At 42.9% G+C, this 25,663-nt stretch overlaps 1 protein-coding gene across 1 annotated transcript in view; it reads right to left on the minus strand.

The window, feature by feature from the left end:
- The window catches only part of HMCN2 (hemicentin 2), a 361,882-nt gene that overhangs the window by 87,721 nt on the left and 248,498 nt on the right, over positions 1-25,663 (minus strand). The window contains exons 40-47 of the mRNA XM_077478193.1: positions 24,833-24,956; positions 20,427-20,602; positions 18,497-18,593; positions 17,141-17,260; positions 11,970-12,125; positions 10,576-10,857; positions 2,514-2,681; positions 1,066-1,179 (exon numbers count right to left, since the gene is read on the minus strand). Coding sequence (XP_077334319.1) covers positions 1,066-1,179; positions 2,514-2,681; positions 10,576-10,857; positions 11,970-12,125; positions 17,141-17,260; positions 18,497-18,593; positions 20,427-20,602; positions 24,833-24,956 — 1,237 coding nt within the window. The remainder of the gene's footprint in view (positions 1-1,065; positions 1,180-2,513; positions 2,682-10,575; positions 10,858-11,969; positions 12,126-17,140; positions 17,261-18,496; positions 18,594-20,426; positions 20,603-24,832; positions 24,957-25,663) is intronic.

The following is a 25,663-nucleotide window of genomic DNA, read 5'->3' on the forward strand; positions in this document are numbered from 1 at the left end:
TTCAGAGTTTATCCCGACAGGAAAACCGGTCGTGTGTACATGGCAAAAAAGACCCCGATGGGGGTGTCGGCTCTTTTATACCTTAAAACTAAAAAAAAATATTTGGCTTTACATACAATTAAAGCAGACCTTGTATCCCAATAACAATATCCGTTAATTGAAGGGGTCCCTCCTCCCCCTTCCTAAAATACTGGAAGATGGTCTAAAAAAATAAATATCTGAGGAGCAGAGGAGTCTGAGAATATACTTACCTGTATTATGGCTTTCTTGCACAGTGCCTAGGAGAAGGTAATGTCTTTCACCTTCTGACCATATCCTGGGGAGTAGAGTACTCCAAACCTTACTGAGAAGACAGTCCTGAACTGTGCTGCAGTGTTTTCTCAATAGATTTAGGCTACACAGCATTTCGATCTTGTTGGCAGGACGAAGTCATCCCCTGCACTGTAGAACTGTAGAAGTCAAGAAAAGGGAGTATACTATCTTTTCCCCCCTCCCCCCAGATTCTATTTTGCACTTTTATGCAGTGTTTAGAAGGGGGGTAAATAATAGTGGTTAGCACTTCTGCTTAGCAGCACTAGGGACATTGGTTTAAATCCCAACCACGACAATGCCAGCCTGGAGTTTGCATGTTCTCCCTGTGCCTGCGTGGGTTTCCTCCGAATACTCCAGGGTTTCTCCCACACTGCAAAGACATGCTGGTAGGTTAATTGGCTTCTGTCTAAATTGACCCTAGTATGCATATGCGAGATAGACTGCAAACTCCTTGAAGGCAGGGACTAATGTGAATGTACAATATATATGTAAAGCACTGCATAAATTGACAGCTATATAAGTACCTGTAATAATAATAAGCAGACCTTATCTGAAGTGCAAGGTCCACATTAAAGTCTGTGCATAATTTACTATAGAGTGTATGCATAGACAAAGTAATACATTGTTTTTACGGGAAACATAAAAATCTGAAGATTGTTATTTCAAGATTCCCAACAGAGTACGATGGAATAGCCAGAAACATCTATAAAGGTGAATTTATCTTTTAAGCCCCATATCCCTCCTGATACTTACGTAAGATATCCACAACAAAATCCTTTTTGGCATCCCCTGCAGCGTTTGTGACCAAACAAGCATAAACACCGCCATCCCCAATGTCTGCATGTACCACTTTAAGGACACGTCCACCTAATCAGTGAAAGTAAGAAGAGGTAATTAGATAATCCAGTGTGACATAAATTCTCATATATTCTTCTAGACTTCAAAAGTAGATACTAATATACAATAACGTCTAATAGTAAAGAAAAGAACAGAAAGACTATTGCGACTAAACAAGAACGTCAGACGAAATTGAAAAGTGTTAACTGCACCAAACATTGATTTACTAGTCTACACAGATTACGGGTTATTTTAGACAGGCTTGCCCTGTCCCCCGTTGTTACAAATGTGGAAACCAATACTGTAATTAACAGCTGTAGGAGGTACCAGATGAGATATGCTTTATCCTTCCCATTTTGGCCCATTTAGTGCTGCCCAAGGGCCCCCCAAAGTAGATGTACAGCCAGTCCCCGGGTTACAAACACAATAGGGACTATAGGTTTGTTCGTAAGTCAAAGTTGTTCGTGAGTCGCAATACTGCGTTTGTAAGTCTAACAGCTGCCTGTGCATAGATGTGGGATGTTCTGGTCGCTTGTTATGTCATGGGAGGCGTAGTACAGCAGTGTGGGATGTGTTCGGAAGTGCTAGAAAGGTATCCAGGACCCGCGTGGAGCACGAGTGGCCGGCATTTGAGGGTGTTCGGAAGTAGGATTCATTTGTAACTTGGGTGTTCGTAGCTCAGGGACTGCCTGTACAAATAGAGACTTTCTGAAGGTTTCTGTTGGCATAGCATAGTCCTCCCATGTCACAATGACTAAGCCTGCAGACAGGTCATTGTATGAGCGCGTGGAGAAGCTTCTGGGGGGGCGGGGTGCAGAGATGGAACTGAAGGGTAAAAATGGGAATCACAATGCGGAATGTGGATACCCCTCAATATTACTGAGAGTAGAAAAGTGTACTGTTAATTCTACAGCACATAAAATACATTTTAGACATTTGAGTGTTTCTACTCAGTTTGGTGAAGGCCCCTTTCTGTTCCAGCATAACTGTCCCCCTGTGCACAACACCGCCTTTGCAAAGACATGTTTTGATGAGTTTGGTGTTAAGGAACTAATATGGCCTGCACAGAGCCCTGATCTCAACCCTACTGAACAACAAAGTGCTCACAAATGCTAAAAATGCAAACCTCACAAACACTTTTTGGTTGTATGGGCACAAATTCCCATATGAGAGACTAGCGTCTTCGGATGCCTGTCACAAATTCCCATAGGCACACTCATGTCCATGGTTTTGAAATGGGAAGTCCAACATGCTCATATAGGTGTGATGATCAGGTGTTCACAAAGATTTGGCTATATTGTCTATTATCTGTCAGCGTATGGTGTCTGTGATATATTACAACTGTAAATTTAGAAATGATTTACCTGATTGAATTTGGATGTTCCCCTGCGGAGCAAGAGGGATGTTGTTTCTGTACCATGTGATGGTGGGAGGAGGTATTCCAGAAGATTCACAGAAAAGAGTGAAGCTACCATGTAAAGCTACAGACACATTGCGTGGCTCGGCATGTGGACTTGCGATTTCTGGCGGTACTGAAATGATAAGTAACATTCACATCAATAACCCCTTATGCAGCTGAGAACAGAGATTATGTGACCACGTATTAAAAAAAAAAAAAAAAAATTATATATATATATGTATATATATATATATATATATATATATATATATATAGATAGATAGATAGATAGATAGATAGATAGATAGATAGATAGATAGATAGATAGATAGATAGATAGATAGATAGATAGAGATATTTATAAATACAGTATCTCACAAAAGTGAGTGCACCCCTCACATTTTTGTAAATATTTTATTATATCTTTTCATGTGACAACACTGAACTAATGATACTTTGCTACAATATAAAGTAGTGAGTGTACAGCTTGTATAACAGTGTAAATTTGCTGTCCCCTCAAAATAATTCAATACACAGCCATTAATGTCTAAACCGCTGGCAACAAAAGTGAGTACACCCCTAAGTGAAAATGTACAAATATGGCCCAAAGTGTCAATATTTTGTGTGGCCACCATTATTTTCCAGCACTGCCTTAACCCTCTTGGGCATGGAGTTCATCAGAGCATCACAGGTTGCCACTGAAGTCCTCTTCCACTCCTCCATGACGACATCACAGAGCTGGTGGATGTTACAGACCTTGCGCTCCTCCACCTTCAGTTTGAGGATGTCCCACAGATGCTCAATATTGTTTAGGTCTAGAGACATGCTTATCAAGGCAGTAGTCTTCTTGTCGAAGTGTGTTTTTAGGGTCATTATTTTGGAATACTGCCCTGCAGTCAAGTCTCTGAAGGCAGAGGATCATGCTTGCCTTCAGTGTGTCACAGAACATGTTGGCATTCATGGTTCCCTCAATGAACTGAAGTTCCCCAGTACCGGCAGCACTCATGCAGCCCCAGACCTTAGTCCTTAGTCTGCTTGTCTTCAGCAAACTGTTTGTGGGCTTTCTTGTGCATCATCTTTAGAAGAGGCTCCCTTCTGGGACGACAGCCATGCAGACCAATTTGACAACTGACAGGCTGACCCCCCACCCCTTCAACTTCTGCAGCAATGCTGGCAGCACTCTTAAGTCTATTTCCCAAAGACAACCTCTGGATATGACGCTGAGCATGTGCACTCAACTTCTTTGGTTGACCATGGTGAGGCCTGTTCTGAGTGGAACCTGTCCTTTTAAACCTACGCCCTCAGATGATGTCCTCGATGACGAAACGCATCAGGGCATGACTATACGACTAACCTTGAATCATATTTATTGAGAAGTGAAGCCACTGTTTAACATCAGCTGAATGGCGCGATTTTTCAAACACCGAAATCTCTTTAGAAGATATAACAGTGTGTTCAGTCCTTTATCTGCTATTTTAAATTTTAGGCTATGGAGTTTTTTCTTTTTTCCCCCTCTCCATATGAACGAGTCTACTTAAGTATTGTCCCGATCCACCTGCTAGAAACTCACTGCCAGTGTACGTTTCTGAGGAGAAACCGGTTAACACGAGAAGACGTCGGTTAACACAAACTCAGCATTGTCAGGTTGTCATATGCCGATTAACCCACTACGGACTGGTAAGGAGTGAATCTATAGTGGGGATTCGTTATCGTGATCTCTTATAAATATTGGAGGCTGTAGTAGTCGCATTGAGATTGGACAGTGTTTGCTCAACCACAGAGTTAACACTGAGAGAGAACTTTAACACAATGTCTACATTTTTTAGGATGAGACATTTGTTTGGATGAGATTATCTGACCAGCATAACAAAAAGGAACTTGTGTACTTACCATGGGTAGATTATTGCTGGGGCTTGTAGCGTTGTCTTCACATATTTTCGGTTGCATGTAGAGATTAATATTTATGCTTTAGCCTTCTGTTTTAGGAGGTTTTATGGTAGCAGCTCGTTTTTGGTTTCCTTAATTTGGACATATATTATGATATGTATTATATTTGCTAGGTATTAATTGAGATCCAGGAGTGCTCATTATTTGTAGTCGGTGTTTGAGGATATCTACAATTGTTTTAGATTTTGTCCTTTTAAACCACTGTATGGTCTTGACCACCATGCTGCAGCTCAGTTTCAGGGTTTTGGCAATCTTCTTATAGCCTAGGCCATCTTTATGTAGAGCAACAATTATTTTTTTCAAATTCTCAGAGAGTTCTTTGCAATGAGGTGCCATGTTGAACTTTCAGTGACCAGTGTGAGAGCGATAACACAAAATTTAACACACTTGCTCCCCATTCACACCTGAGACCTTGTAACACTAATGAGTCACATGACACCGGGGAGGGAAAATGGCTAATTAGGACCAAATTGGACATTTTCATGTAGGGGTGTGCTCACTTTTGTTGCCAGCAGTTTAGACATTAATGGCTGTGTGTTGAGCTATTTTGAGGGGACGGCAAATTTACACTGTTATACAAGCTGTAAACTCACTACTTTACATTGTAGCAAAGTGTAATTTCTTCAGTGTTGTCACATGAAAAGATATTTAGAAATATTTAGAAAAATATTTAGAAAAATGTGAGGGGTGTACTCACTTTTGTCAGATACTGTAAGTATTCACAGCCTTTGCTCAATATTTTGTTGAAGCACCTTTAGCACCAATAACAGCCTCAGGTCTTTTTGAGTATGAAGCTACAAGCTTGGCACACCTATTTTAGGGTAGTTTCTCCCATTCCTCTTTGCAGGACCTCTCAAGCGCCATCAGGTTGGATGGGGAGCGTCGGTACACAGCCATTTTCAGATCTCTCCAGAGATGTTCAATGGGGTTTAAGTCCAGGCTCTTACTGGGCCACTCAAGGACATTCACAGAGTTGTGCCATAGCCACTCCTTTGTTATCTTGGCTGTGTGCTTAGGGTCGTTGTCCTGTTGGAAGATGAACCTTCACACAAACCCAGTCTGAGGTTCTGAGCTCTCAGGAGCAGGTTTTCATCAAAGATGTCTCAGTAGATTGTTGCATTCATCTTTTCCTTGATTCTGACTAGTTTCCAAGTTCGTGATGCTGAAAAACATCCCCACAGCATTATGCTGTCCCCACCATGCTTCACTGTAGGGATGGTATTGGCCAGGTGATGAGCGGTGCCTGGTTTACTCCAGACATGATGCTTGTCATTCAGGCTAAAGAGTTCAATCTTTGTTTCATCAGAGAATTTTGTTTCTTATGGTCTGAGAGTCCTTCAGGTGCCTTTTGGAAAACATCAGGCGGGCTGCCATGTGCCTTTTACTGAGGAGTGGCTTCTGTCTGGCCACTCTACCATACAGGCCTGATTGGTGGAGTGTTGCAGAGATGGTTGTTCCTCTGGAAGATTCTCCTATCTCCACAGAGAAACACTGGAGCTCTGTCAGAGTGACCATCATGTTCTTTTTCCCCTCCCTGACTAAGGCCCCTTTCCCCCGATCGCTCAGTTTGGCCAGGCGGCCCGCTATAGGAAGAGTCCTAGTGGTTCTAAACTTCTTTCGTTATGATGGAGGTCAGGTCATTGTGCTCATTGGGGCCTTCAATGGTGCAGAAATGTTCCTGTATCCTTCCCCAGATCCGGTCTCAGAAGTCTACAGACAATTCCTTGGTCTTCATGGCTTGGTTTGTGCTCCGACATGCACTGTAACTGTGGGACATTATATAAATAAGTTTGTGCCTTTCTAAATCATGTCCGATCAACCGAACTTACCTCAGGTGGACTCCAATCAAGTTGTAGAAACATCTCAAGGATGATCAGTGGAAACAGGATGCTCAATTTTGAGTGCCATGGCACAGGCTGTGAATACTTATGTACATGTGATTTTTTGTTGTTTATTTTTAATAAATTTGCAAAGACTTCAAACAAACTTCTTTCACGATCTCATTATGGGGTATTGTTTGTAAAATTTTGAGGAAAATAACAAATTTAATCCATTTTGGAATAAGATTGTAACATAACAAAATGTGGAAAAAGTGAAGCGCTGTGAATACTTTCCAGATTGCACTGTGTATATATATATATATATATATATATATATATATATATATATATATATATATATATATATATAAAATTGGAGTTGGATTTCATGTTCATAGCTCTGTTATGCTATTTAGGCATTTGTCACATATATTAACCACTTGCCGACCGCCTCACGCCGATGTACGTCGGCAGAATGGCACGGGCAGGCATAAGCACGTACATGTACGTGCTTTGCCTCCCGCGGGTCGGGGGCCCGATCGGGCCCCCGCCCGGTGCCTGCGGCGGTCGGTTTTCGTTCGGGAGCGATCCCGGACGAGGGGACGGCCATTCATTCATGGCCACCCCCTCGCGATCGCTCCCGACGAATGGAAATCCCCGGTGACATCACTTCCTCTCCTGTAATGTAAACACAGGAGAGGAAGTGATGTATTCTCTCCTCCGTGTCGGTATTTTTCGTTCCGACACGGAGGAGAGCGGATCAGTGAGTTGCACCAACACATCCCACACACAGTAGAACATGCCAGGCACACTCACACCCCCCCTTTACCCCCCGATCACCCCCCCAATTACCCCTGCCCCCCAGTCACAGTGACACCAATGTCATTTTTTTTTTTTTTTTTTTTTTTTTTGCATTGGTGTCATTTGTGACTGTAATAACTGTTAGGGCAGTTAGGGTTAGCCCCCTTTAGTTCTAATGTACCCCCCTAACCCCCCCAATAAAGGTTTAACCCCGTGATCACCCCCCGTCGCCAGTGTCACTAAGGCTGGGTTCACATTGCAGCGGTTTATGAGAACGAATGTGATTCGCACCGCACTGCAGTGCAAATCACATCCGATCTCTGTGCGATTCGAGTTCAGCCATTCGCCGCACCCGCCGCACCCGCCACACCCGCCGCACCCGCCGCAAATTCGCACGGGACCCTTTTTTTGGCCCGCAGCAGAATCGGATCGCATGGGTGTTCACACCATGCGATCCGAGTTTGCAGATCGCACTGCGATATGCGAACTGATCTGGGGGTGTCAGTAACATTTCACTGACACTCCCAGCAGTTCGCATAGGGCAGTGTGAACTGCCGCCGGGAGGCATGCGATGCGGGAACCCGCCGCGGATTCGCGGCGTTTCCGCATCGCTCCAGTGTGAACCCAGCCTAATAAGCGATCATTTTTCTGATCGCCGTATTAGTGTCACAGGTGACGCTAGTTAGGCAGGTAGGTATTTAGGTTCGCCGCAGCTTTTTATAGCGCTAGGGACCCCCATATACTACCGCATAAAGCCCCCTGATTGCCCCCTAGTTAACCCTTTCACCAGTGATCACCATATAACTGTTACAGGTGACGCTGGTTGGTTAGTTATTTTTTTATAGTTTCAGGGCACCCGCCATTTATTACCTAATAAAGGTTTAACCCCCTGATCACCCGGCAGGTGTCATTTGTGACTAATAACTGTTAGGGCAGTTAGGGTTAGCCCCCTTTAGTTCTAAGGTACCCCCCTAACCCCCCCAATAAAGGTTTAACCCCGTGATCACCCCCCGTCGCCAGTGTCACTAAGGCTGGGTTCACATTGCAGCGGTTTATGAGAACGGATGTGATTCGCACCGCACTGCAGTGCAAATCACATCCGATCTCTGTGCGATTCGAGTTCAGCTATACAGATAGTATGGCTGAATTCGTGTCGCACCCGCCGCACCCGCCGCAAACTCGCACGGGACCCTTTTTTTGGTCCGCAGCAGAATCGGATCGCATGGGTGTTCACACCATGCGATCCAAGTTTGCAGATCGCACTGCGATATGCGAACTGATCTGGGGGTGTCATTAACATTTCACTGACACTCCCAGCAGTTCGCATAGGGCAGTGTGAACTGCCGCCGGGAGGCATGCGATGCGGGAACCCGCCGCGCATTCGTGGCGTTCCCGCATCGCTCCAGTGTGAACCCAGCCTAATAAGCGATCGTTTTTCTGATCGCTGTATTAGTGTCACAGGTGACGCTAGTTAGGCAGGTAGGTATTTAGGTTCGCCGCAGCTTTTTATAGCGCCAGGGACCCCCATATACTACCGCATAAAGCCCCCTGATTGCCCCCTAGTTAACCCTTTCACCAGTGATCACCATATAACTGTTACAGGTGACGCTGGTTGGTTAGTTATTTTTTTATAGTTTCAGGGCACCCGCCATTTATTACCTAGTCTCACTAGTGTACCCCTAAATTTAGGGGTGTCTACTTTCTAAAATGGGGTCATTTGGGGGGGGGGGTTTGTGCCATCTTGGCATTTTATGGCCTTCAAAACTGTAACGCCCTTAGAAAGCCTGAAGGCGGTGCTTGGTTTTTGGGGCCCCGTACGCGGCTAGGCTCCCAAAAAGTCCCACATATGTGGTATCCCCGTACTCAGGAGAAGCAGCAGAATTTATTTTGGGGTGTCATTTCACATATGCCCATGGCATGCGTGAGCAATATATCATTTAGTGACAACTTTGTGAAAAAAAAAAAAAGTTTGTAATTTTCCCGCAACTTGTGGCAAAATATAAAATATTCCATGGACTCAACATGCCTCTCAGCAAATAGCTTGGGGTGTCTACTTTCTAAAATGGGGTCATTTGTGGGGGTTTTGTGCCATCTTGGCATTTTATGGCCTTCAAAACTGTAATAGGTAGTGAGAAGTGAACTCAAAAAATTACGCCCTTAGAAAGCCTGAAGGCGGTGCTTGGTTTTCGGGGCCCCGTACGCGGCTAGGCTCCCAAAAAGTCCCACATATGTGGTATCCCCGTACTCAGGAGAAGCAGCAGAATTTATTTTGGGGTGTCATTTCACATATGCCCATGGCATGCATGAGCAATATATCATTTAGTGACAACTTTGTGAAAAAAAAAAAAAAAAAAAAAAAGTTTGTAATTTTCCCGCAACTTGTGGCAAAATATAAAATATTCCATGGACTCAACATGCCTCTCAGCAAATAGCTTGGGGTGTCTACTTTCTAAAATGGGGTCATTTGTGGGGGTTTTGTGCCATCTTGGCATTTTATGGCCTTCAAAACTGTAATAGGTAGTGAGGCGTGAAATCAAAAATTTACGCCCTTAGAAAGCCTGAAGGCGGTGCTTGGTTTTCGGGGCCCTGTACGCGGCTAGGCTCCCAAAAAGTCCCACATATGTGGTATCCCCGTACTCAGGAGAAGCAGCAGAATTTATTTTGGGGTGTCATTTCACATACGCCCATAGCATGTGTGAGCAATATATCATTTAGTGACAACTTTGTGTAAAAAAAAAAAAAAAATTTTTTTTTTGTCATTATTCAATCGCTTGAGGCAAAAAAATAAAATATTCAATGGGCTCAACATGCCTCTTATCAATTTCCTTAGGGGGTCTACTTTCCAAAATGGGGTCATTTGGGGGGGTTTTGTACTGCCCTGTCATTTTAGCACCTCAAGAAATGAGATAGACAGTCGTAAACTAAAAGCTGCGTAAATTCCAGAAAACGTACCTTAGTTTGTAGATGTGACAACTTTTGCGCAAACCAATAAATATACAATTATTGACTTTTTTTTTACCAAAGACATGTGGCTGAATACATTTTGGCCTAAATGTATGACTAAAATTGAGTTTATTGGATTTTTCTAATAACAAAAAGTAGAAAATATCATTTTTTTTCAAAATTTGCGGTCTTTTTACGTTTATATCGCAAAAAATAAAAATCGCAGAGGCAATCAAATACCATCAAAAGAAAGCTCTATTTGTGGGAAGAAAAGGACGCAAATTTTGTTTGGGTACAACATTGCATGACCGCGCAATTACCAGTTAAAGCAGCGCAGTGCCAAAGTGTAAAAAGACCTCTGGTCATTTACCAGCAAAATGGTCCGGTCTGAAAGTGGTTAAGCAATACTGAGAAAGTCTTCCTGGTCATTGATTCATATTTTTCACAAAAGTAAAGAAAAGTTTAACCTTACTGGCTTTATCCTTTAAATCTAAATTCTGATACAGAAGAACTTACCCTGCACCGTGAGGTCATATTTAATATCAGTCTGCCCCGCTGCATTTACTGCCACACAGACATATCGGCCAGAGTGGGAAGGCATTGCTCGGGAGATGATCAGCTGTTGCCCCTTGTTCTTCAATACCAAGTTAGGTCCACTGCCTAATGGAAAACCATCCTTCAGCCAGGTCAATGAGGGAGCAGGCTTGCCACTGACCACACATTCCAAGGTCACGGTGCTGTCTCGGGTCAACACTATGGGAGCTGCAATATGGCCACTGCTACCGATTACTGGGAGAGCTGGGGAGATTGTAGAACAGAGAATAAAAATGAACATTTATCTATACTATAATAGAGTAAGTTTGTACTATAGTTTTAAGAACAGAATAATAAATGGAGAGGAACAAACTGAAATAAAAGTGAACCTGTCATGGTTATGACAAAGATACGGGAGCTGCTATAGTGGACTCATGTTTGACCATTCTTCCATAAGCGTATTTGTGAGGTCAGGCATTGATGTTGGACGAGAAGGGCTGGCTCACAGTCTCCGCTCTAATTCATCCTAAAGGTGTTCTATCTGGTCGAGGTCAGGACAGGCCAGTCAAGTTCCTCCACCCCAAACTCGCTCATCCATGTCTTTATGGACCTTGCTTTGTGCACTGGTCCAAATTTTGATGGAGGGGGGATTATGGTATGGGGCTGTTTTTCAGGGGTTGAGTTTGGCATCTTAGTTCCAGTGAAGCGAACTCTTAAGGCGTCAGCATACCAAGACATTTTGGGCAATTTTATGATCCCAACTTTGTGGGAACAGTTTGGGGATGGCCTCTTCCTGTTTCAACATGATTGCGCACCAGTGTACAAAACAAGGTCCATAAAGAGATGGATAAGTAAGTTTGGGGTGGAGGAACTTGACTGGCCTGCACAGAGTCCTGTCCTCAACCCAATAGAGCACCTTTGGGATGAATTAGAGCGGAGACTGTGAGCCAGGCCTTCTAGTCCACATCAGTGCCTGACCTCACAAATGCACTTCTGGAAGAATGGTCAAACATTCCCATAGACACACTCCCAAACCTTGTGGACAGCCTTCCCAGAAGAGTTGAAGCTGTTATAGCTGCAAAGGGTGAGCCAACTCAATATTGAACCCTACAGACTAAGACTGGGATGCCACTAAAGTTCATGTGTGTGTAAAGGCAGGTGTCCCTTCACATGACCATTGTGATTAGCCATCGCAGTCTTTTACAGCTTGGTCTCTGTGTGAAGAGCGCGTAGAGTTATTCCAACACAGTTATAGTGAAATTAACAGTAAAAAATAGTTTTGCTTTAGAAAATGCACAAAACAGGAACAGAAAAGCACAGAAGTGCAATAAGGCAAAATAAGACACCTTTATAAATATAAAAAAGCCCCGTCTTACCATAGACCTCCAGCCAGTAGTCCCTCTGTGTGCTGCCGGCCTCATTGCTACACACACAGGTGTAATTGCCTTCATCCGATGCCTGGACCTTACTGATTTGTAGCAACCGTCCTCCGGCGGACACAAGAGCCACATTCTCACCCTCCAGAGGGGACCCTGCATCAGGAGAGAAGACACATGTCAACAATTCTCTAACATTTAAAGGTAACCAGTCAAAGTAGAGGTATATGAACAGCCATTATTGACTTCTAAATGGTAATTTACCCCTTCCCTTAAAAAAACATTTTTTAGCATTAGACCTGCATCAACAGGCTTTGTGCTTGATTCTGCTTGCATTCAGATCAGTTCAAGATGTTTCTGGGCAGTGGTGGGCCATCCATTCGGCGCAAAGGGGTGCCGCTAATCCATGTGCCCGGCCCCTAATCTACATGCAGGGCCCCGGACGCATGGATTCCAATGTTTTTTTTTTGTTTTTTAGAAGCACATGATTAGAGCCTGAGGCTCTAATTGGCTTAAAAAAATGGTGGCCTTGGGGCGAAGAGCACTGCACCCCAAGTCCACCCAGTTGTGTGACATTAGTAAGTTTGCTATTGTCTTCCTGAATCTCCTACTGGACAATCAGGAAGCAGGTCCTGAGACCCATCACCTGATTAGCTAACAGGAGAAGCAATCTTATTGGCCACCTAGGAGAAGGAGGTGATGCAGAGGAGCAAGAGATGCAGGTGAAGTTCCCCCCCCCCCCACCCAGAGGAAGTGCTGCCCGTGACCTAGACAGGGTAAGTGCGGAGCTGGTGACTGACCGGGGGTGCAGGGATGAACTGCCCCCTCTCCCCAAAAAAATATAGCACCAGTCACCACTCCTTCCGGGATCATTTACAATTCACTGACAAGACTATTTGACCTAAGCTCTGATTTTGCATCGACTTGTATGGGGAGAGAAGAAGTCCTTACATGAACAAAAGTCCTGTGACACAGGCCCCTAGAGGAATATCTCTAGGCAAAAACTTTTTTTTTAGTTTTGAATAGAATAGGATAGGGTTAGGTCCGGTTGACACTGAGGCAGCACAATTTACAGCGCGACTGCCTCAGGCGACACAGGCGCGACCACTGCGGTGACTTGCAAAACAACTTCTGTATAGAAGTCAATGCAAGTCGCCCCCAAAGTCATACAGGAACCTTTTTCTAAGTCGGAGCGACTTGTGTCGCTCCGATTAGAACGGTTCCATTGTACAGAACGGAGCACGACTTGTCAGGCGGCTAAGTCGCCTGACAAGTCGTCCTAGTGTGAACCGACCCTTAGACTCTTTTATAATGTATTATTGCTATTCTCTGTCTCCTCATTGGGAATTTTCATCATTCTATTTGTACTGGTGACATTTGCCACTAGGAAAGAAAGTGAGAAGAAATACAACATTTTAGCGTTATCCCCAAAATTAAAGATAAGAGTAAATGTTCCAGTGGGGACACTGGCCAATGAAATTAAAATCTAACAGATTTCTCCATCCTTGCTAAAGCATGGATAGAGGAATCTCCCTTGCTAGCTACTGTACTCTGACAGATGCAGGATGCCTAGGTGCAGGTCTGTTCTGCCAACAATTTTCCGTCCCTCTCCTTTGACAAAAGTTGCTTAAACAATTAGACCCCTTTCACACTGGGAGGCAGTTTTCAGGCGTTTTAGCGCTAAAAATAGCGCCTGTAAAGTGACTGAAAACTGCCTCCCATTCATTGCAATCTGCGATTTCACAGTGGAGTGGTGCGCTTGCAGGACGTTAGAAAAAGTTCTACAAGCAGCATCTTTGGATTCCTCTGTCCATTGAAAAGAATGGGCAGGGCTTCCAAAGCGCTTTGAAAGTGCCGCAAAACGGGTCTTTATTGGGGGTTTTTTTTTAAGGTCCCATTAAAAAAAGTCCTGCTAGCTCCCAAAAAGTGCTGAAAAAGTGACGCTAAAACGCTGCTAAAGCAACATAAAAATGACCGGCGCTTTAGCGCTGTTTTAGTGGAGCTGCAGTGTGAAAGGGGTCTTAACCGGTTTCAGACAGAAATTTTAGCCAGTTCAACAGGAATCAGACAAAATTTGATCTATAAATGGTAGCCAAAAAATGTGAATTCTTCTGACTTTAGAAGATTTTCTCTAACCTCCTGTTGTATCTCAGGGTTAGGAAGTGAAGGAAAGTTTCCTCAATGCTACACAGACAGCAAACAATTAACTGGCAATGGTATAAACCCTTCCCTAGTCTATCCAAAATAAGGTTTTGGTTTTAAAATAACAATGTTGTCTTACAGTAAGGTCATACACATGCTGCCCTGCTGATCAATCTCACCAATAACACATATATGTGACACCTGTTCTTTGTGTCATTGAATTGCTAAACTGCTGTAAGACCTTACTGTAAGACAATGGAATTGTTGCTTGGGAAAGTTTTCAGGGAAAGGGAATAATGACCGATGCTCTGAACCGGCCTGCTGAGCTAGCCATATTTTGATCCATGTATGACGGTTTCAGTTCATGGGAGGTTGATCTATCAATCAACTTTTTATGAACAGGCTTGTTGGACATTCTCTACTTGATCAACACATGCAGCCCTGATCAGTGTATTCTAACAGCAGGAGAGCGCTGCTGTCAGAATACAAAGACACAGTGGGGAGCAGGGTTGCCAACCGCCAGTAAATTTACTGACAGTTTGTAAAAAACGTTTTTTTGGTGTTTTTTTTAACTGCCAGTAAATATCAGGGGCTAATAATTTCATGCTGTGTTGACTTTTTAAGTGTAAATCAAGCAAATTACTTTGTTACAGGTATTGTCAGTGTTTCCATATCATGTTTATACTGTTGCTAATTTTTTTTCTTTCAGCTGGCTGGCTAAACAAAAAACTGAGTAATGCATGGCCAGCTTTAAAAAGTAACTCCACTTTTGTTGAGAAAATAAAACATTCCCCTCTAGGTGATCTATGTACATTGCAAGGATTTTAACAAACCTTGTTGCAGATTCCAACCTTTTGTTAATCTGAAGAAATCCCTGTTTATTCTATTTGTTTGTGCCTGTAGGCTGAGTGAGTCTAATGGGAGTAGTTTCAGAATTATCAATCAGCTGCTGCACCTGTAGGGCTCTAATGAGTAAAATTGCAGGGTCTGCATCCCTTTAGACGTGATTTCCTATTGGGAGACATATTTGTTGCAGGGGATGCCCGATATCTGACTTGTATCTTAGTGCAGACTTCTGAAAAAATCAGTGAGCCAATCACACAAGCAGGAAATGATGTTTTTGGAGGGCGTTCTGTACACATTCTGTGTACAGAACACCTCCAGGTAACCATATTGCATTGCATTTTACAGAACATTACAGAGCTGCAGATTGAAAAGGAAAGGTGATTTTTAATAAAATTCAGTTACAATATGACTTGAGTTGCAATTGTATATGCTGTATTATTATTTTTCAAAGGATATTTCAAAGGATAAGATGACACCCCTGACTTTGCAACTAAAAAAGAAAAAACAACAACTCAGCAATGGTGACTCCAAGCTCTCTAAGCTGTGTTTATAAATGCAAACTTTTTTTTGTTTTGAAGGGAGTGCGGAAGGGTTATATCCTTTGTCAAGCTTTAATTGTTGTCCATGTCTCTGCTGGAAAGATCTCCTCCTTTTATCACCAAGACAGAAAGAGAATGGAGAGAGCCAACATTATAGAGATATCACTACAGCAGTGGCGGCTGGTGCTCCTCTTTTTGGAGGAAGCGGCAAAAAAAAACACGCGAACCAACCCACCCCACATCGCTCGCCCATCTGCCCACCAGACACGCACTTACAGCATCCAGGTCGCAGGCATCTTCTGCAGCTTCCCCCATGCTTCTGCTCCTGGCCAATACGGTTGCTTCTCCTCTCAGCGAATCAGGTCTGAAGATCTGCTTCCTGATTGGCCGGGAGGAGAAGCAGGAAGACAATAGTGAATATTAATTCTCTATTGTCACACAACTGGGTGAGCTCAGGGAGCAGTGCTCTGCACTCCTAGCCCACCCTTTTTGAAGCCAATTAGAGCCTCAGTCTCTAATCATGTCCTTAAAAAAAAAAACCCTATTGAAATCCAGAATAGAAAAACGCATATACATGAGCTAATGGTGCTGCACACCCCGAAGCATTTATAAAATGGAGAGGTTCGCTCATGGGGTTTTCTTAGCAGCCAAAAAATTGTTCAAAGATTTTTAATTGAAATATTTTATTATATCAAAAAGCAATTTGACAGTTACATAAGAGTTGTAAAAAATGGTGCGCTGGCGTTTACATTAAATTGACAAAATCACCGATCAAGATGAAAATACATTTATATGAAGTTTTAGTAAAATTGCATTTTATTGCCAAAGAATAATCTTCCACATATAACCCCTATGCGATTCAACCCTATTGAAATCCATGTGTCCGGCGCCCTCCATGTAGATTAGGGGCTGGGCGCATGGATTTTGGGGGCTGGGCCCCTAATGAAGTGTCCACCACTGCACTAGAGCAGGGTGCAAGGGTAAATCTTCCAAATGTGTTGGTGACAACTGTCTAAGCCCCTGTACACACGGTCGGAGATTTCCACAACCAAATCTGTCGGATTTTGCCCGTCGGATTTTGTCCGTCAGATCTTGTCCGAAACTGTTGCATACACACGGTCGGGCCAAGTTGGCGAAAAATCCGATCTTTCAGAACGTGATGACGTAATTTCGTTATGATGGGACTACATTCAGGCTAGTAGCCAATAGCTTTGATGTAGGAATTTGATCTGAGCATGCGTGGCACTTGGTCCGATGAAAATGCTCTACACATGGTCGGATTAGGTCCGTCCGGCCCAGTTGGTCGGGAAATATTTCCAACATGTTGGAAAATTGGGTCGGACGGAGATTCGGATGGAATCAGTCCGATGCATACCACACACAGTCGGATTATCTGACGACACGGTCCGATAAGACTCATTCCGACAGATTCTCCGACCGTGTGTACAAGGGCTCTGAGGGGCATTGTCTTCACTTCAGGAAGATTTCCTATTGCATCCCTGGGACAGCAAATAAAGATACGTTTCCCCAGCAGAAGACAGCAAAAAAAAAAAAAAACCTTATAAAAAGGTATAAAAGGTTTTAAGTCTTCTCTATTCTATCCAGAGCCTTCATGTGATTACACTTCGAATTATAATCACTCACCATTCTTCATCCAGGTAAGCAGAGGAGGTGGAGAGCCCTGACATTCACAGGTGAAGCTGATTGGCTGCCCTTCGATAACTGGCAAGGAGGGTTCAGGAAATGCTGGGAAACTGGGAGGGACTAAAAAAAAGAGAGCATTAAAGGTGATTGTTGCAAAAAAGAAATTAAAGTAGTAGGTATATGCTAAAGAAATTAAAGACGTGAGTATATACATCCATATACTCAAATGAGAATATAAAGGTACATTAATATTAACTGAAATAATTCCCTTTCCTGGAGAAAAGTGCCACTCCAGGCTTCTGACAGTGCTGCTCATTTGGCCAAACGTCTAGGCTACTGTTCACATCTCTGTTAAACCAGAGGATTAGTCAATGTATCCTCCAAGCCTCACCTTGGGACAGCTTGGGCTGGTCCCTGACCACAATTTTCTCTACTGTAGTTTAGAAGTTCTAGCAAATGGATAATGAAAGAGCAGAAGCACACTGATGGGGTTAACCTAAGAGCACCGAGCAATGCAGTAGAACCCGATTGGTTTATGGTGGTGCCCATTCCCTCCACTTACAGAGTGAATCTAGTGCAAAGTTTAGGTCTAATGAAAGGTTCATCCACACTGGCCCACAAACAGAGTTGCCACCTCACCCCTTTAAACCTGAACACATATGAATTACACAGGTTCTGAAGACTATTTAATAATGCAGATAATGCAGGCCATACATGGTCGAATTTTGAACAAATTTTCTTTTCAAAATCAGAAAATTCGTTTTTTTTGTGATCCGATGATGCCACCATTGATTTTCGAAATTCGGCCGACCAAGCCTTCAAGTTCACCTCATGTTGTTACAGAAAAGAATTTTCTTGGCCGGGAATCTTCCTTTCTCTCCGTAAATTTTCTTTTATCTCCGTAAATTTTCTTTTCTTATTACATTTCTCACACGATTCTCCCATTATTGATTAGAAAATTGTTTGTTTTTCAAAAAATTTCCAACATGTCCGATTCCTCAAATTTTATTTCCACACGAAAATCAGCTGTTGCTGCAGCCCACTAATGGTGTAAAATTCATACGAAAATTCTTAGATACGGTTTTCAAAAGAAAATTCTTTCGAAATTCGAACCGTGTATGGCCGGCATTAGGCACCAAGTGAGTTTAGTTACCACCTTAATCAGCCACAGAACCTGTGTAATTAATATGCGTTCGGGTTTAAAGGGATGAGGTGGCAACCCTACCCACAAATAATATATGGCCTGGAAGGTAGAGAGTGGCAGCATTTATCTGGAGCTTCTCAAACAGGTTTTTACTTTGCAAAAAAATCTCTTTAATGCAGCCGGCACTATTTGGTTGTTACAGAGTCTTTTACCCCAGATGACGACATTGTAATGCTTTTCAGAGCGCCCGGCATCATTGGAGGCCTCACAGGTGTACCGTCCAGCATCTCGCAGCTGAGCCTGGTCAATCTGTTGAGAGACAAATAACATATGTGTGGACGATGTGTACTAATGTGAAACCCTGCACAACAAAAATCAAGTATTCTAAATGCTTACTTGCAGTGTTATTTATTGACTTGCAACACCCCTCTTGACATCCTAGAGAACTGAGATGTGAAAAAGTGTCAGTTCTCTAGCACAGCCCTCCCTCCTTGCATGTCATAGCCCTCTTCCTCTTCTGGGATTATCAAATTACTCTGTGCTGGCCCAGCTCCTATGCTCCTCCCTTTACCTTCCCTACATAATCTTTTATGTAGCTATTTGGAGAAGAAATGAAAGGAAATACTGCAGAGTATCAAGTCAGTGACAGATATGAGTCTGCTGAAGCCTAGCAAAAGTCTCCAGGCTTTTACGTGTCTGCATAAGGGGGGCTTTACAGGTAATTGACTTAAAATGTGTTGAATGCACATATAATCTTTTTGTAAAATGGCAACAAGGTTTCTTTAAAAGGAGAAGTATGGCCAAAGCTTTTTTTTTGGGCATACGTCTATGGATTACATGAGTGCAGTGATCCTGTGACCCATTTTCAGCCAACAGCGGGCTAAAGCCCACTGTTGGCTGACATCACTCAGCCAGTCCAGGCTCGGAAAAGGTCCTTATCCACCGATAGCCTAAGCCAGCACCTCCTGCTCCCTTCACAGCCCAGCACTCTAGAGAGCACTGCAGAGGAGAGCAGAGAGCCGCTGCCTGACAGTCACAGCTCTCTGCTCAGAGCAGAGGGGGAGAACTGAGCAATCTGCAGTGTTTGATCACTCAGTTCCCACTCCGGAGCCAGTGGGGGACAGATGCAGCATAGTTTTTTTCACATTTGCTAGAGCTGTTTTTCATTAGTTCACCATTCTTTGAACATTTTAGCAATTTATTTAGCAGCAGCTGCAACATTTCATATATATTTATTTCATTTATATTTTTATTTTATTTCACTATATCACTCCAGCGCCAGTTTTCTGTTTTATAGATGCTGCATCAGATCGATGCTGCATCCACCTAGGCGATAATAATTGTTTTTTAGACTGGGTACACACCGCATCACGGAGCGGCTCACAGCAGGGGTCCTGTGCATCCTGGTTCCCCGTTCTGATTTCTGCCTGAATTGTTGGCTGAATTCAGACCTGAAATGGACCATAAGACGCACAGGACTCCTGTGCAATTCTCACCGGAGCCGCTCCGGAGATGTGTGCACCGGCTCCTTAGAGAGGCGGTCACAATCTCCTGACATGCGAATTGAATGCGGTGAAACCCGGATTCAATTTTCAAAAGTGTGAACCCAGCCTTAAAATCCCGAACTTCTCTTTTAGGTGCATAGTTCAAAATGGAACTAAGAGTCCATTCACACCAGTGGGTTTCAGTAAAACAAGCATTTTTACCATGCATTACCACAAGGCACAGTGACACATCAAACACAGCCTGATGCATTGCAAGGTCTTTTTTTTTAATGGCAACCCTATGTGCATACATAGTTCACCCCAATGCATATGCTCTATAAGGCACCCCAATGCACTAATGTGAACCATTTGGTCATTGTGGTGTGGTGCATCGAAAACAAATTGCATACATGGGTTAAGTGTTGTGGCCCATTCAAAAGCTTAAATGTTAAACACATTAGTTAATGCAGCAACTGGAGGGAAATGGCCCACAAATGCCTTTATAATAAATACAACCCATGTAAGCAGTCTATGAGCTGGACAATTATTGGCGCTTTAGGTGTGGAAGGTACTCATTTTTTTTTTTTTTTTAGCAGTGTTAACAGGAATATCAAAGAAGCATGTTGCCAATAATTAATAGTGTAGAATGATAACCAACCTGTAGGTAGCGCCCATTCTCTGTCACCCGGATCCCGGCCCGTTTAGGAAGTGGACGTCCATCTTTTAGCCAGGTAATTGCAGGTGGTGGGAAAGCACTGCTCTGACACTCCAAGGTGACCGGCTGATTCACAGTGACTGATGAGTTGAACTCTTCTCCCAGGATGCTCGGAGGCACTGCAATCATACAGGCAAGAGTAATCACATTTCTTTTATTCCAAGTTATAAGACAGTACTACATACAAGGAGAGGGATTGAATTCTGATAGGTGGCCTGAGTAGAATTAATATCTTCTCTTAAAATAAAAACGCAATAAATCACAATCTACTTGTTTTCATTTTGGCTAAAACTCAAAATGTAGGCTTACTAAAAATACAATATTTAGTCTTCTCAAAGGAAACCTGTGCTACGCCTATAGGGCAAAGTGACAGTCTTGCTTGATAGCCACCCCTCCTTTACTTATGTTACTCCTTAACAAACATGGCAACCACCCCCAATTTATAACTAGTTTTTAGAGTAAGGTACACATGGAAGGGCGTGTATGCTCACACATGTGCTGGTTTCTGGCAATGAACCTTGTAGGTTTTTTTTATCCCATTTAAGCTTAAAATCTGTCAGATTGGATGGAGAACGTCTGTGAACAGCAATTTTCAAGTCTTGCCACAGATTCTCAATTGGATTTAGGTCTGGACTTTGACTAGGCCATTCTTACGCCCCGTACACACGACCAGACTTTTCAACATCAAAAGTCTGACGGAATGATTCCGGCAGACTATTCGAACGTGTGTGGGCTGCAGCGGACTTTTGATTTGCAAAAGTCTGACAGACTTTAGAAATGGAACATGTTTCAAATTTTTCCGACAGAACTCTGCCGGATCCAGAAATCAGCTCGTGTGTGTGCTAGTCTGACGGACTAAAACCGACGCTAGGGCAGCTATTGGCTACTGGCTATGAACTTCCTTATTCTAGTCCAGTCATACGTCATCACGTTCGAATCCGTCGGACTTTGGTGTGATTGTGTGTGGCCAAGTCCGTTCATTCGGAAAGTCCGTCAGAACTCTGTCAGAACTCCGTCAGAACTCCGTCGAAAGTCTGCCGGACTTAAGTCCTGTCGTGTGTACGCGGCATAACATATGAATATGCTTTGATCAAAACCATTCCATTGTAGCTCTGGCTGTATGTATAGGGTCGTTGTCCTGCTGGAAGGTGAACCTCCGCCCCAGAGCACCCTTTTTTCATGTTTGTTGTGTCCCCCACATAGCTTCTCACAAACTGAAAACATGACTTCTTATGGCTTTCTTTCAACAATGGCTTTCTTCTTGCCACTTTTCCATTAAGGCCAGATTTGTGGAGTGCACGACTGATAGCTGTTCTGTGGACAGATTCTATCACCTGAATGAATGAATGAAGTATTTATATAGCGCACAACACGAACTGAATCACCTGAGCTGTGGATCTCTGCAGCTCCTCCAGAGTTACCATGGGCCTCTTGACTGCTTCTCTGATTAATGCTCTCCTTGCCCAGCCTGTCCGTTTAGGTGGACGGCCATGTCTTGGTAGGTTTGCAGCTGTGCCATACTCTTTCCATTTTCACATGATGGATTGAACAGTGCTCCGTGAGATGTTGAAAGCTTTGGATTTTTTTTATAACCTGACCCTGCTTTAAACTTCTCCACAACTTTATCCCTGACCTGTCTGGTGTGTTCCTTGGCCTTCATGATGCTTTTTGTTCACTAAGGTTCTCTAACAAACCTCTGAGGGCTTTACAGAACAGCTGTATTCATATTGAGATTAAATTACACACAGGTGGACTCTTTTTACTAATTGGGTGACATCTGAAGGCAATTGGTTCCACTAGATCAGGGATATGCAATTAGCGGACCTTCAGCTTTTGCAGAACTACAAGTCCCATCATGCCTCTACCTCTGGGTGTCATGCTTGTGGCTGTCACAGCCTTGCTATGCCTCATGGGACTTGTAGTTCTGCAACAGCTGGAGGTCAGCTAATTGCATATCTCTACACTAGATATTAGTTAGGGGCATCAGAGTAAAGGGGGCTGAATACAAATGCACACCGCACTTTTCACATATTTATTTGTAAAGAAAATAGAAAACCATTTATAATTTTCCTTCCAGTTGATGATCCACAAAATGATGTGCTGCTTTGTGTTGGTCTATCACAAAAAATCTCAATAAAATACATTTACAATTTTGGTTGCAACATGACAAAATGTGTAAAGGCGGTATGAATACTTTTTCAAGGCACTGCAGAAGGGTCCCTTTAATGTGAGTGGGAAATTCAGACAAATACACTACAGATACATGGTTAAGTGTGTGAATTTTAAAAATTAGGCCGATTTTTTTGTTCCCTAAGGAGAGGAACATCTAATAGAACATATTTTCAACATGGATAATGTCCAGGTACTGTTTTCAAAAAAATATGAGATAGAACATTATACAAATGTAGCAATAGTAAAATTGGCATAATTCCCAGCTTTCCTGCATAGTACCAGAACAGAACAATGCTAACAATAGTGGAATAATGATCATATCTGTATAGTTTGGCAGACGTCCCAGAAGATAACTGCCGCCAACAGTCACAAAAGCCAAGATCTGCATCCGTAACAGTAATTGCCTATTACTTGTCAATTACAGAAGAGAAAATAGAATGAACAGGCTGTTGCCAAAACATTGTATATAAGACTGACGCTGCAAACAGCACATGATTTATTCATGTCTGATCACGTTCCCTTACATAGCTGAAATGTAGATGTATTTTTTGCACATAGAAATTACCAAGCCTTTTAATTACGGCCATCACTGAAGGTGTCCCTCTCAACTGCAGTCAGGGAATCATATGTACGAGTGTTCAGATAGAGGTCATACATACAGTGGTGTATTTTGGCTTTGTATTGCCCTAGGCAAGACTAAAATTGGGCGCCCCCCTTCATTTACATTTCTCCTACCCCAGCTGTGGTATACCGTTCTTGTCTCATGGCCTGATGGGGAAGCTGCAGCCATTCCCAGTGAACAGCTGCATTTTCCTCATCAGACCCTGAGACATGATTCGTCCAAGTGCAATTACTACCTATGATCTGACGTTCGCGGTGATACCTCATTGTGTGGGACGATCATTGTTTGCGTGCATGCGGGACTATAATTAGCATTTGCCTTTGGCACGAGCACAGAAGGACGGGGGACAATTTACATTTTTTTTTGTTTTTTTATTGCTGTCACAGGGGATATAAACATCCTTGTGACAACAATAGTCTTGTGAGGTACTCTATATAGAGATCTGGGGTCTATAAGACCACAAATCCCTCCTCTGCACCTACAAGCATTCAAAACACCAGATCAGAGTTTTTGAATGCTTTAGATTTTTTTAAAACTGCCATCGTTTTCAAGTAAACTGTAAGTGATGTCATGTCATTGCTTTCGGTTTATTGTTACGACAAGCTGATACCGGCTTTGCTTGGCTTTCCAGACAGCCGGCGGACTCACCCAAGGGTCTCTTGAGCAGCTCCAATTGCTATTGCAAGAGAGCCGATTGCCAGCTCTAAAAAAAACTATACTGGGGTGATGCCTGAAGCTGCAGGCATCATTTTGATATAACCACTAAAAGACAGGAAGTGGTTAAAGAGGCCCTTCTGCCTGGGGGTAGTGGCGCCCTCCTGAAAAATGCCGCCCAAGGCAAATGCCTTGTTTGCCTTACAGTAGATACACCCCTGCATAAATAGCTATAATAACATAGCACTCATAGAGCATTGGAACCAGAGGTAGTTAGTACAGGCAAAATTTGAAATAATTTCTACAGGGAGCAGGAGTCTTCAGACACTCTAAAGCAGACCATACATGTCTGGACTTCTGACAGCTGTCAGAATACAGCAGCAGTAACTGCAGCTGGTTGGATGCTGACAGTCAAGCTGGGGGATGTTGTCAGAGCCACCCATGGCTCGAATTTTGTCCAATTCATCTTAATCAGTCAACATTCAAGCCATTTTTATGGCCAGCTTAAGTCTGTCTGTGCTTCTACACAAAGGGATTGACAATAGGGAACATATATATGGTATAGCAGGGATTTTAAACTAGCGGCCCTCCAGCTGTTTGCGAAACTACATGTCCCAGGAGGCATTGCAAGGCTGACCGTTACAAGCATGACTCCTGCAGGAAGAGGCATGATGAGACTTGTAGTTTTGCAACAGCTGGAGGGCTTCCAGTTTGAGACCCCTGCTGTAAAGTGTAGTCTGTAAAACCAATTTAAAAGTGGGACAGTGATGTCAGAAATTAAACCTCATACATGTATATTATTTATCATATTGAATAAACCACAAGCCCAATGTGGAAGGGCCCTGACTATGTCTTTGTTATTTAAACATATAAAATGAGGAGGTGAACCCCTTCTACTTACAGTAGACCTGCAGCTCGGTATCATGGCTGTCCTCCCCTGCAGAATTAACGGCAACACAGGTGTAGATTCCAGAATCCAATATGTGGGCTGCAGACAAGGTAAGGATTCTACCCTGCTCCAAAATCTGAAGGACAAATACCAAAGACTTATTGGACTCAATATGAGTATAAAAAGAGATGTGAGCATAACCAATAAACCAAGCAGTAATCCAGTCATCCTGGGCAAACCCAATTAACAACTGATTGGCTGCTATGGGCTACTTATTTTTTACATGAATAGTGACCCATGAATTGTCTCAAGAATAAGCCTGATTGTTGACGAGCTTTGGAAACGTGTTGAAAGTCAAATACAACTTGCTTGACATCAGCTTGAGATGCTTATAAGATCATTCAAAATGCATTGATAAGTGCCCTTAACCTGATTCTGACCACTTTTTGCCCTGCATTTGACCTGCTTCAAGCTTCTTTTGCTTTCCTATTGACTTGAATGGTAAGAGAAGCAGTATTCATTTGAACAAAAGCCCATCAACACTGGCCTTATTAATACATAACTGTATTCATTCATCATTATTTATGGCTCCTGAATATTCATATATAAAAACTTGGACCATTCAATAGTACATATCAGTTGTTCAAGAACATTAAGCAATCAATAAGGTGTTATCACAGCAAAGCCTGCATTAGGATTATATTAAACATATACTATGTGTACGATACACTTAGTGGATAGTGTCTTGTCCATATAGTCATGCATTTTCTGTGTAAATTGCATTCTGAAGCTGCCCTGTTTGATATCCTCAGACTGCAGAGAAAGAAAACTTCATGAAATGAT

The sequence above is a fragment of the Lithobates pipiens genome, unplaced genomic scaffold, assembly GCF_037356315.1.
Source record: "Lithobates pipiens isolate NorthernLeopardFrog02 unplaced genomic scaffold, aLitPip1_a1.2 Scaffold_1, whole genome shotgun sequence".
NCBI lineage: Eukaryota > Metazoa > Chordata > Amphibia > Anura > Ranidae > Lithobates > Lithobates pipiens.